Source organism: Ovis aries, chromosome 5 (assembly GCF_016772045.2).
Source record: "Ovis aries strain OAR_USU_Benz2616 breed Rambouillet chromosome 5, ARS-UI_Ramb_v3.0, whole genome shotgun sequence".
NCBI classification, from domain to species: Eukaryota; Metazoa; Chordata; class Mammalia; order Artiodactyla; family Bovidae; genus Ovis; species Ovis aries.
The window spans coordinates 58520620-58532945 of NC_056058.1; the positions used below are offsets into that span (position 1 = coordinate 58520620).

Below are 12326 nucleotides of genomic sequence, written 5' to 3' on the forward strand. Positions count from 1 at the left end.
TGAGCATAGCTCGTCATTTGGAGCAAGTGCGCATGCGCTGCTTCCGCAAGCCGAGGTGGGAACATGGCCGCCAGGGTCCTGTGGGCGGTCCGTCGGCGGATGCAGCCCCTGGCCGTCCATGCCGCGTCCGAGAGCAGGTAAGCGACGCAGGTGGGGATTGGGAACTTGAGGACAATGAGAGACGAGCGATCTGAAGGGGCAGTTTTGGGCTGGAGGACGAGGAGACCTCTCTAGCCTCTCGGCCGCTACAACTGGGCGCTCACGGCCCCATCTTACAGAGCGGGAAACTGAGGTTCATAGCCGCGCCTCCTTGTCGGGCCGAGGTACGTTGGAAGATCCGAGGTCACGCCCTCGGAGGTGGGAATTGTTCTTCCGACTGAATTGGGGACGTGCCCTTCCCGCCCCTTTCTCCAGCTTTGGTGCCTACAGGTGGACTGGGATTCTCTCCTAGCACCCTGTATGAACATAGTGGGGAACCAATATTTAAGCTTCACTTTTCCTGTAACTGAATGGAGGGCTTTGGACTTTGCCAGACGGCCCTTCCACCTGCCTTCAGGAGTTTAAGTTCTGGTTGCTGCTTTTATCCATCGATTGCAGTAGCTTTTTTTGATCACTTATTGCCGATTGCAGAACTATGGGTAGTTCTTTTTATTCTCCCGTTTAATTGGGGGAAACTGTGGTTTAGAAATTTTGAGTAACGTCTCCAAACTTTAAACACTCATGAAGTGATGGAATTCAGACTGAAAACCAGTCAGGGCTGTAGAATCGGCCCTTTTAATTAGTGACCAACGTTCGTTATTCTCAGGGACGATTCCCTGTTCACAGTTTCTTTACCAGAAAAAATAAAAATTGATGAGTAGGGGGATGGGTAAGGTTGGATCTCTGAAAAGTAAATCACGGTGAAATCCGAAAATTTTGCATAACTATTTGTCGCCTTTTTACCGTAACACACCTGACCCAGCACTAGGGTGAGAGGTATAATTCTGGGTTTCAAGCTTTTTTTCCCTAATCTTTTTGGCAGTTTTTGGTGTAGGGAAGTGATGGGGAGCAAAATGGTTCCTTCTAATAAAATTTTACCCCACTCCAGTTCTGAAAGAGTAGCAATTGAATAAATCCACCACGAGTTCCCTCTTTCTCATGACTTGGGCCCTAGCCATGTTCCCTTCAACTGGCCCTGAGGATATTTTGACCTATTTTTAATTGGATAAATGTTGTTTTTTAGGACTTTAGGAGGAAGGATCTATTTCACCCTGTTTGATGACCACATTTTCTGAACTAAAAATTGGTAATCATGTATAATTTGACATAAGATTATATCATAATAACTGAATTCAGTACCAGCATGAAAGATAAGTAATCTTGACCACACACTTATACTGGTGGTTCCCTCTTCCCTTTCTTGAACTAAACTCCTTTACCCCTACTAAGCGTTCATTTAGATTTCACCTTAGTGGCCACTCTTCAGTATATGCCAGTTTATATAAATAAACTATTTGTTTTAAAGACCTTTTGCACCCACAGATTTTCCTGATGGTTTTACTTCATATTAAATTATGAGGACCCAGGAGGTATAATGGAAACTTCCTTGAACAGGGGTTTCAAAACTGCTGCAATCCAGATCTACAAACCCCTATTCTAAAATGTTTATGTAAACTGAACTACATATCTATATAATCTATTTCATTCACCTGTTCACAGTCCACAACATACAGTAAATGTTTTGTAAGTTTTTGATTGATTTGATTTTACATGGTAAGTTCCCAACTCATTTTCTCTTAACGCAAATTCTCTTCTATAAAAGCCTTTTACTTAGAGCTTGTAAAAGCTTTACAAGCTTTTTTTTCTTGTATATCAAGAAAGCTTTAGAATTCTAGGCCTCACTCCCATTTGATAAGGTACCTTTACTGGGGTTAATTTTCCCCATTTATAAAATGAGAGACTGAACCTGAACTGTATGGCTTTTTGTTTTCAATTCTTGCTTCTGGCATTGTCCTGCTAGTTCTAGGTACTATAATTTGATGTTCTCTTGCTGACTTTTGTGTCCCCACTTCCAGCTATTTCTACTGCCTGATGCTCAGTATCCTGATTCAACAGTAACTATGTGATCTTGAGCAAGGCATAAGCCTCTCTGAACTTCGGTTTTCTCATCTATAAAATAGGGATGATAATAGTATTTATCTCCCATATTGTGAGATGAAAAGATGATTTAATAAAATCTTGTCAACTGTGTCTGGCACTTAACAAGCACATTATAAGTGTTTGTGTTCTTATTGAAACTGAAAGCACTTTGTCTAGAGAGAGTCAATCTGGGAAGCATTCCAGTCTCTGAACTTTGTTATAACTTTGGCTGTTTGTCATGGCTAGGGGATGGCTGCATCCTTTCAGCACTGCCACTCAGAGAACCGCTGGTGAAGACTGCAATTCTGAGGACCCCCCTGATGAACTGAGACCCTCTCTTGCAGAACGAGCCTTAAAGCTAAAAGCTGTTAAACTGGAGAAGGAAGTCCAAGATTTAACAGTAGGTAGATTTTATATTATCTGTTCATATAGTCTGAAATATATATCATATTTTCTGTTATCTGTTTATGTTACCTGTAGTCACATCCTCTCTCTGGCTTAAATATTCACATAAAGTTTTTTAAGTCAGTTTTTTAAACAGTTTCCTCTAATTAGCTCTTTACTCCCTTTTGTTAGATATACTGAGCAAAATAATCTGTAGTAGTTGAAAAACATTGCCGACTACGGATACTCATCTTTGTTCAGTTTCCTGGTGTGTCACAGTACTTAGATATCTGATATTTTGGTAGTTTCAATGGAGGTACAATGCCTGGCATGTAGTATACACTCAGTAAATATTTGTTGAATTAGTGTGGTCATTTATCATTTTATTCTGCCAATCAGACTCTGTCTGGTTTAATGTGCCAGTACTGTACTGACAGATTTTGAGAAATAGAGTAATTCCAAAGCAGGACCACCCAGAAAGGGCAATGAGGTTAGAAAGTGTGATTTATGAGAATAATGAAAGGAACCAGGGATTATAAGAATGAAAGAAAAAAAGACTAAAGAGGCTAAATAATTGCCTTCAAATAGATGACATATTTTTTTAATACATATTTATTGGCTGTGCTGGGTCTTATGTGCAGCATGTGGGATCTAGTTCCCTGAACAGGAATCGAACCTGGGTCCCTTGCATTGGGAACATGGAGTCTTAACCACTGAACCATTAAGGAAGTCCCAAGATGACATATTTTTAAAAACTTACTCTTGGTTGTCCTAGAGTTCAACAAAAGAAAGTTGGAGGGTGGCAGTGTTGGCTGAAGATGGGGAAAAAAAAGCTTTTTCTGAAGATAATGAGCTTGAAAACAGCTGTTATGGGTTGAAACTGGCAGCCTAAATGACAGCCTGTCAGAACTGTTGTAAACAGAGATTGCTTCTCTGACTGGGAATTTGGAGTAGTTGATACAAGATTCCTACACAACTCCTAATGTTTTTGTTTGTTTTAATAAAAATCTATACCAAGGGTGAAATTTGTAAAATAAGCAAAAAGTTTCTTTTCCACCAATAAGCATTTGTTTTCTCATCATTTTGACTTTGCTTCTGATGCTCAGGTGAGATACCAGAGAGCTGTAGCTGACAGTGAAAATATAAGAAGGCGAACCCAGAGATGTGTAGAAGATGCCAAGATATTTGGTGAGAGATTTATTAATAATAAAAATATTTTTTAGTTTAAGGGCACTTACTAGCAGTTCTGCACACTGAACTTAGCAAAAAACACATCTGGGTCCTTAACCAACCTGTACTGTACCCTTCCTCTATTCCCCTAGGCTTTCTGTGCTGCTTATTGGGAATGTTGGAAAATGAACCATTTGCTAAAATAATGTTTGCCTTTATTTTCACCAGACTTTTGTTATTTTTAAAGCATGTACAGTTATCATTCTAGTGGGCAATTCTGTTTAACGAACAAGTGAAGTGAATCATTAAGATGTTTAGAAAAGAACACACATAGGCAATCAGAAATGCTAAAATTTGCTTCATCTAAGCAAAACTGGTCTATATCCAGAATGCAATAACTATGTCTCCACCAGACAACTTTCACAACTAGAGACAAAAATCATTTGCGTTACTGTCACTGTTCTACAGCTTCAGTTCAGTTCATTCACTTAGTCGTGTCCGACTCTTTGCAACCCCATGAATCGCAGCACACCAGGCCTCCCTGTCCATCACCAACTCCCAGAGTTCACTCAGACTCACGTCCATCGAGTCAGTGATGCCATCCAGCCATCTCATCCTCTGTCGTCCCCTTCTCCTCCTGCCCCCAATCCCTCCCAGCATCAGTCTTTTCCAGTGAGTCGACTCTTCTCATGAGGTGGCCAAAGTACTGGCATTTCAGCTTTAGCATCATTCCTTCCAAAGAAATCCTAGGGCTCATCTCCTTCAGAATGGATTGGTTGGATCTCCTTGCAGTCCAAGGGACTCTCAAGAGTCTTCTCCAACACCACAGTTCAAAAGCATCAATTCTTCGGCGCTCAGCCTTCTTCACAGTCCAACTCTCACATACATGACCACAGGAAAAACCATAGCCTTGACTAGACAGACCTTAGTCGGCAATGTCTCTGCTTTTGAATATACTATCTAGGTTGGTCATAACTTTTCTTCCAAGGAGTAAGCATCTTTTAATTTCATGGCTGCAATCACCATCTGCAGTGATTTTGGAGCCCAAAAAAATAAAATCTGACACTGTTTCCCCATCTATTTCCCATGAAGTGATGGGACCGGATACCATGATCTTCGTTTTCTGAATGTTGAGCTTTAAGCCAACTTGCTGAGTTACAACTCAAAGGCTCTCAGACCACATGGAATCAGATAACCCTGATGGCTGTGCTAGATAAAATCTATTTTTTCACTGATGGCATTGAATAATCTTTTTGGTTCATTTCAAAGTCTCTCAGAAATCTTTTCCTAAGTGTACCACATCTTGTTCCAAATCTGTTCATGAAACTGTTAATTGAGTAACAGAGATTCAAGGGTAAAAGGCCATCTGTGATGACTTGCTATACTCACAATTTAATATGGAGCATTATACTTTTACTGCACATAGAATGGAGTGCCTGAGGGGCCCTTGGATACTATTTAGTCCAGTCTCCTCTTACAGGCAAGCTAGAAAAAGTTATTTGACGTCAGATGTAGATATGAATCCATTGATCCATGATCCGTAATCTATTTTTCTTTCCCTTGTATCACTCATACTCCTTCCTGTTCTCTGGATTTTATCTGCTTTTTATACACGAGATTCACTCTGTTTGTGTCCTATCCAACGCCATTCCTTTGGCTTAGCCTTCTGATTCTCATTCAGTGCTTTAGATACCATGTTTCAAGACTCTTAGTAAATACTAACCCCGAAATTGTATTCCTAAATAACTCAGTACTGACCCCCAAATGTGTTTCTGATATTTCATCCAAGTTTCAGTAACGTATTTCCAACTATCAGGGCTCAGCAAACTGCAGCCTTTCCATCCAGACAGTATGTACCTGGGAAATCTCTCCTCTGTCATTATCTCTTTTATTGGCTGCATGTTTTGATACAGGGCCTTAAACTTGTCCCTGGGTTAAAACTAGATCAACAAAGTCCTTCGCCCTCACCAGCTCTTACCAGGGCTTTTGTGTTAACACACAAAAATGATATTCCTTATCATTTCTATAAGAAAAATGAAGAAGGCTTCATTGAAAGTAATGAGATTTCCCAACAACTGAGTTCACTTTTATAAAATTTATGTGACTCTAAAAAAATTACACAAGTTTGGTGGCCTGTCTCCAGCAGACAGAGTGATTTCCTCACAAACAATAAGATATAACTTTGTAGCAGGCATTTAGAGACGTACCTCATCTATGGAGTATATTTCTTTCCTGTTCCTGTTTAGCTAATCCTCAAGAATAAACCACTCCTGTACTCCTCCTTAGCACAGTCTTGTCAACTCCTCTTTTATTATTCCCCCATCAGTGAACGTCTTCTTCCTATTGAGAATGCATGCCTTAGCACAAATGAGACAGGCAGGAATTTTCAAAATATATGTAAAGGTGAACACTCACTAAAGGTGAGTTGTTCAGTCACTCAATCACGTCCAACTCTGCAATCCCATGGACTGCAGCATACCAGGCCTTGCTGTCCTTCACCCCATAGATAAAAGAAGCATATAAAACTAAGTCAAGTTTTAAAAAGACAGGTTTCTGAACCTTTTGTACATAGTCTTACCTAGTTCTTGGGTTCTAATGATCCCCATCTCCTAGGCGGCTTCCTAGTCATATGTCTTCTAAGAGAAATGTTGGCTCATCAGTTCAGTTGCAAGGGTAATCACTGGTGATGATCCTCGAATCCCATGTAGCAATCTTTGCATTGCCTGGGGTACCTAGTATACCAGCCACCTCTTTGAGCCTTCCCCAAAATCTGCCCTGAAGAACAGTGATTTCCTCACAAACAGTAAGAGTGTCTGGTTTCTCTGTAGGAATTCAGAGTTTCTGTAAGGATTTGGTGGAGGTTGCAGACATTTTGGAGAAGACTACAGAGTGTATTTCTGAAGAAACAGAGCCTGCAGACCAGAAGCTCACTCTGGAGAAGATCTTCCGAGGATTGTCACTTTTAGAAGCAAAGCTGAAAAGTGTCTTCGCCAAACATGGCCTGGAGAAGATGACACCCATCGGTGACAAATATGACCCTCATGAGCATGAACTCATTTGTCACGTGCCAGCTGGCGTTGGGGTGCAGCCTGGCACCGTGGCATTCGTAAGGCAAGATGGCTACAAGCTTCATGGCCGCACCATTAGACTTGCCCAGGTGGAAGTGGCAGTAGAGTCTCAAAGAAGACTATGAATGGGCCCAGAGGAACTGCATGTTCTCCCAGAGTGCAGTCACCTGTGATTCCTTTATTTATTAAACTAGGTTCGTATTGTACATGAGGTACTTCATGTGATCTGTTTTGGATTTAGTCATATTGGCTTTATTTCTGAGATAATCTGTTGATTTAGTGTGACCTGTTTGGTCTCATCAGAAGTCTTGCCATTGGGCATTTGAACAATGTGACAAGTGTTCCTGTGGCCTTATCAAAATGTGTTTAAGAAAATTATTTTAAAATTGGTACTCTGATGACTTTCAGTCGAAAATCTTTTTTAAAGGTGGAAATGAGTGTGTGTTTATGTGTTTTCAACTAAATGTTCATTTCTGGTCCCTATAACAGAAACTGAATAGGATCTTGAATTTGGTGGGAAGATGAGGTGGTAGGGATTGGTTTAACATTTGGGTACTGAAATGATAAAGCTTTATAGCTGTATGAATTTAAACCGTTTGGATTGATCTTTATGCACATAGATTTTCAGAGCCTACCCTTTTCATTTTATTTTTCTTCTGTCTTTTGTCCTTGTAGTTTCTGCCAGGTGGACTTCATATTCACACTCATTTCCCTTTTCAAATCCTATTTACAAGGCTAAGGCCCCAGGAAAGACTTGAAAGACAGAGGTTGGCAAGAAATCAAGATACCAGGTCCCTTGTAAGCAAATCTAGCCAAGAAACCTTGTGCTTTCCTTGCCTGGGTTGTCTTCAAATTATTTTCAGCCTCCCTGGGTGTATAATCATTTCAGGGAAATTGAGGCAGCCCCAACCACTAATGACCTAAACTGGTCTATGCAAGTAGTTTACCACAATTTCTCTTTCCACTGGCGCTTAAATCCTCTGCCACTTTATCAGATTTATCTTGTGATCCTTGATTAGATTAGGTAGGGAGGTGGTCAGGACCAAAAAATGTTAGGTTCTTATGATTCCTCACTTCATTTAGTTATAATGGGCTTGGAGTTTTTGTTTTGTTTGTTTTGGGCGTTTTTTGGGGGGGTACTCACAATTCACTACCTCTCTTACATTAACTAGCTTTATATCCTAGTTTTTTTATCTGACTTATGTCACATGTAAACATCTAGCTCCCCTTTTATGTACTGACCTCCTAGAGGTAATGAGCCTATGTGTATATTTTTTTATTTCAGTCTTATAGATAGTGTTCTACAAAAAATTTATTCAGTAAATGAGTTAGTGAATGAATGATGTATATATCAAACATTAGAAAGGGGATCTTTATAGATATTTTAATATTAGAAGCCGCCTTAATGATCTAATCTCACCCTTTCAGTTTCTTCAGACTATGTGTGAAAACATAGTCTTTTTAGGACTGGACTCAAAAAAAAAATCTCTAAAACTAGTGAACTAAATTTCAGTGAGAACTTAAGTAAAAAACAACTAGATAATAACTTCAGTATTTAAGATTCAACATAACATATAATAAACATGCAAATATACCCCCAACAGACAATTAAATGTTGTTAGGTGTCCAGATTGTCCAGGTTTAGGTTTAAGTTACTTTCCCATAAAATAAATCCATTTCTTCTAGAACTCTATGACCCCATTCTGTGGGGTGGTGAAACAGCCTCTTAGACATCATAGATAGTTCTAGCACACAACACAGATAGGCATCAGCAAAACCATCCCCTAGTGGGTACTGCCACCTCCACCAGATTTAGACACTTAGAAAAACAAGTACATACTTCTAAGATGCAAACAAGACTGGTGCTGAGATTTTAAAACCAGAACCTCTTGGCATTCCACTAAGTACATCCTGTAAATGTAATGAGCAGTCAGATTTCACAATGGGAATTTGTCTTTTTTTTTTTTGCCTTCATTCCTTTGAGAATGACAAATAGTGACCATAAGAAAGTGAGGCAATTATGATTTCCCATTTGTTCTTGGATCTCTAGCTATTCATTACAAATGAATTAGAATAACCATAATTTTAGATGTGGAATGTTCTGATTACTTGAGTTTTTCAGTATTCTTTGCAACCTCCTGTTTTAGCAAGTAGATTGAGAATAATTTTAGATTCTTCTATTATTCAGTAGTTTTGCAGAGTTAAAAGTATAAATTTAGAAGCTGGAGCGGTAACAGAATCTCAAAAAGTTGAAAGGCTTTCAGGAGCCAGCACAGCATAACAGAGCAGCATATGCTTAGTAAGCATCAACTTGAACATAATTCCCAGCCTAGTCACTTCACTCTTGTGAGCCTGCTTCCATGTTTGTAAAATAGTTACAATTCTCAAACTATTACGAGGATTAAATGAAATGTGCAAATTGCCTATTACAGTAGGCCCTCAAATATTTATTTTTATTGCTTTTTATACACATTGTTTTTTGTATGTTTTCATAGTTGCCTAAAGTCTAAGGGAAGGGGAAGACTGGTGCTTGACTATAAAAAAATAATTGTACGTTAATCAGTCACAGTGAATTATTTTCCTTTCAACTTCTGTTTTTTTGTGTGTGTCTGTTTAAACTATACTGAGGAAGTCTACATTTTTAGACTGGAGAAATAAGGTTGTCTCGGCGCTCTTAATTATTTTCATCTTGATGGTAAAGTAAAAAGATACTATTGGCTTGTAGATGATATGTGTAAGGAAGCTTTGGCTCATGTGAAGAGGGACCTTGGTGTCTTAGTACTTGGATTTTATGAATCTTTGGTGGATTTTCCTTACCACTATAAAGGAATCATTCAGTTTGTACTGACATAAGTTACATGGTGCTCTTTCATGGCAAAGGATTTAATAAATGAAGAAACATCCTTAAACACTAAAGCAAAATCAAAGAAAACAGGTGAAATATAATCTTCAGAAACATTAATAAACCTTAATTGAAATTACTGTGTTTCATGTATTCACTGTCTGCCAGAATCAGTGGAGGGAACTTGGGGTCTCACAACTGCCCAAGCAAGTGGATGCAGTGCAGGCAAGACTGTTTTTTTACCTCCTTGACTTGCTTCCTTCTGATTTCTATATATTTCTTAAGTCTGGACTCCTGTTTATTTCTGCCTTTCTGTCTGGCACTGCCTTATGTTCTTGTGCTTGCTTCTTGGTTCTAATAATCTTACATGCTTTAATCATTTTACTCGAACTACAGAACTTCTGACCATCCTCTTAATCCAGTCACTGGCATGTGGCCGCCTGCTTCCATGTGCCCTTCCCAGCCTTGGCCTAGCCTTGTCTTTACCTCTGCTTCTCCACTGGCTTCCACATACCCAGCCTCCTGGCTAAGTGCCCCTCTTTGTAGCCAGCCTTGCCTGTAGTTTTGGCTTTGTATTTTCATCATTCTTCCCACCCTGGCTCCATAATCCATTGTTTCTCACAATCCCAGAGCTAGTTGGTAAGTATATCTGTACTCTTGTCCATTCTCAAATTCACTGGAGGTTTTAAAACACAGCTTTGAAATCTCCTTGAATCTGAACCAATAGATTATAGGGAGGTGACACTGCTGGTTTCTGACCCACACCTTCCTGTCTCTGGATGCTCACTCTTGATACCTAGCCATCAAGCCAAAGAGCCAACTCAAGTAGGCTGTGGAGTAGAACCAAGGGCCATGGCTGAGCTTTTAGCTGACAGCCAGCACCAACCTGCCACCCACCTTAGTGAGCCACTTTGAAGGTGGACTTTCCAGTCCCCAGTGGAACATCTGCATCTGACATCACATGGAACAGATGAGATCTCCCTGAGTCCTGCCCAATGTGCAGATTTATGGGCAAAAAAAGTGATTGTTACCTTTAGCCACTAAGTTTTGGGGTAGTTTGTTATGCAGCAATAAACAACTGAAGGAATCACCCAACCCCACTCCCAGTCTCACTGCTAGTACCTTGGCCACCAGAATTATGGCTCCTTGCTTTTCCTCTTAAACAGCTTTTTTGAATTTGTCCTACAACTCTGATACACATGGTGTGGGATTGGAAGAATTTTTTCCTAACAGGAGAAAACACAGCTGTAAAATCTAGAATTAACCAAGGACCCTAAAATTGGCTCAGACAGTAAAGCGTCTGCCTACAATGTGGGAGACCTGGGTTCAATCCCTGGGTTGGGAAGATATGGAGAAGGAAATGGCAATCCACTCCAGTATTCTTACCTGGAGAATCCCATGGACAGAGAAACCTGGTAGGCTATAGTCCCTGGGGTCACAAAGAGTCAGACACGACTGAGCAACATTTACTTTACTTACTAAAAAGCAAGTTCAGTTCAGCTCAGTCATGTCTGACTCCAGCCCCATGAATCGCAGCACGCCAGGTCTCCCTGTCCATCACCAACTCCCAGAGTTCACTCAGACTCACATCCATCGAGTCAGTGATGCCATCCAGCCATCTCATCCTCTGTTGAGTTTTAATATGATTTTACCCTATAAAAAAATACTGCATGGATCATACTGTTAGCATATAAGAGAACATGGCACAAAGTGATCAATGAATACTTGTTTTTAAAAGATGGTTAAGGAAGGAACTTCCCTGGCATTCCAGTGGTTAAGGCTGCTCCCAATGCAGGGGGCACAAGTTGAAATGCAGATTACATGCCACAGAGTGAGGCCAAAAAGAAAACATAGTAATTTAAAAGAGTATCTTGAGTCTGGTTTTGCATTTTAACACAAATATTGCCCAAAAGTGTTTTGGGGTTGTTTTTTTTTTATGAGAAATGCATATTTATTCATCTACCATTTTACTAATAATCCAGTTTGGCCATGTTAAGACTCACAAAGTTGGCTGTAATCTCAGCTCTATGACCTTTTACTCTTCTCAGAGTCCTTTCTATTTCTATTCTTAGCCATAATCTGACTGAATACACATGAGTTTTCCTTATTTTATTTTGAAACTCATCCCCAATTTTATTTTCTGTGAGAGGAAATCTGTCCTTTATAGTGTAGTAAACCAACCACAGTGAAGCTGCTTTTGTTTCCTTAGAGGGTGAAAAATGGAGCTTATCTCTTCCTTTCTACCTTTCCTCTCCCCTCTAAGAGTGGACGAAACTCTTACCTTTTGTTTTTTAAGTAGAAGGCAGAGACACAAACGGTGTGTGAAAGCCTCAAAGGCACGTGGCACCTAACAGCAGCCTGGAAGCACCTGGCTTTGTTTCAGATGCTGAAGCGAGTAGCGCCTTGCCATCCTGGCTGCAGGGCTGGTCAGCAATCTCCAGCACGTGCAGACACTGCCGAGTGATTTCACATGCCTTATTTCACGTGATTGTCACAACCACCTAGAAAGGTAGAGCAGGAGGACTGAATGAGACACGGAGAAGGCACGTTACAGAGCTACTAACGCTCAGAGGTTGGATTTGAACGGAGATCATCAAAGCTTCAGTTCTTCCTCTGTCATCAATCTCCCCGGAGCTGGGCCCGGGTCCTGATGCTGAGTACCCAAAGCGCGCACACCTGCGCCGGAGCAAGACAAGCCAGCCAATGAGGAAACCGCATCCAGGAGGCGGGACGGAGAAGTTGCC

General features: G+C 40.4%; 1 protein-coding gene across 1 annotated transcript; it reads left to right on the forward strand.

The window, feature by feature from the left end:
* Window positions 1–32: 32 nt before the first annotated feature.
* On the forward strand, window positions 33–9721 carry GRPEL2 (GrpE like 2, mitochondrial). Its single transcript, XM_004008955.4, has 4 exons — window positions 33–137; window positions 2365–2518; window positions 3609–3690; window positions 6501–9721. The coding sequence occupies exons 1-4, from the start codon at window positions 64–66 to the stop codon at window positions 6863–6865; spliced, it is 675 nt and encodes a 224-aa protein (XP_004009004.1). The 5' UTR covers window positions 33–63; the 3' UTR covers window positions 6866–9721.
* Window positions 9722–12326: the final 2605 nt, after the last annotated feature.

Bases quoted from the DNA above. Each gene is read 5' to 3' on its own strand.
- GRPEL2 (XM_004008955.4), top strand. From the start codon at position 64: ATGGCCGCCAGGGTCCTGTGGGCGGTCCGTCGGCGGATGCAGCCCCTG. The intron at 138-2,364 runs GTAAGCGACGCA...TGTCATGGCTAG, and splicing joins CATGCCGCGTCCGAGAGCAG to GGGATGGCTGCATCCTTTCA. The intron at 3,691-6,500 runs GTGAGAGATTTA...GTTTCTCTGTAG, and splicing joins AGAAGATGCCAAGATATTTG to GAATTCAGAGTTTCTGTAAG.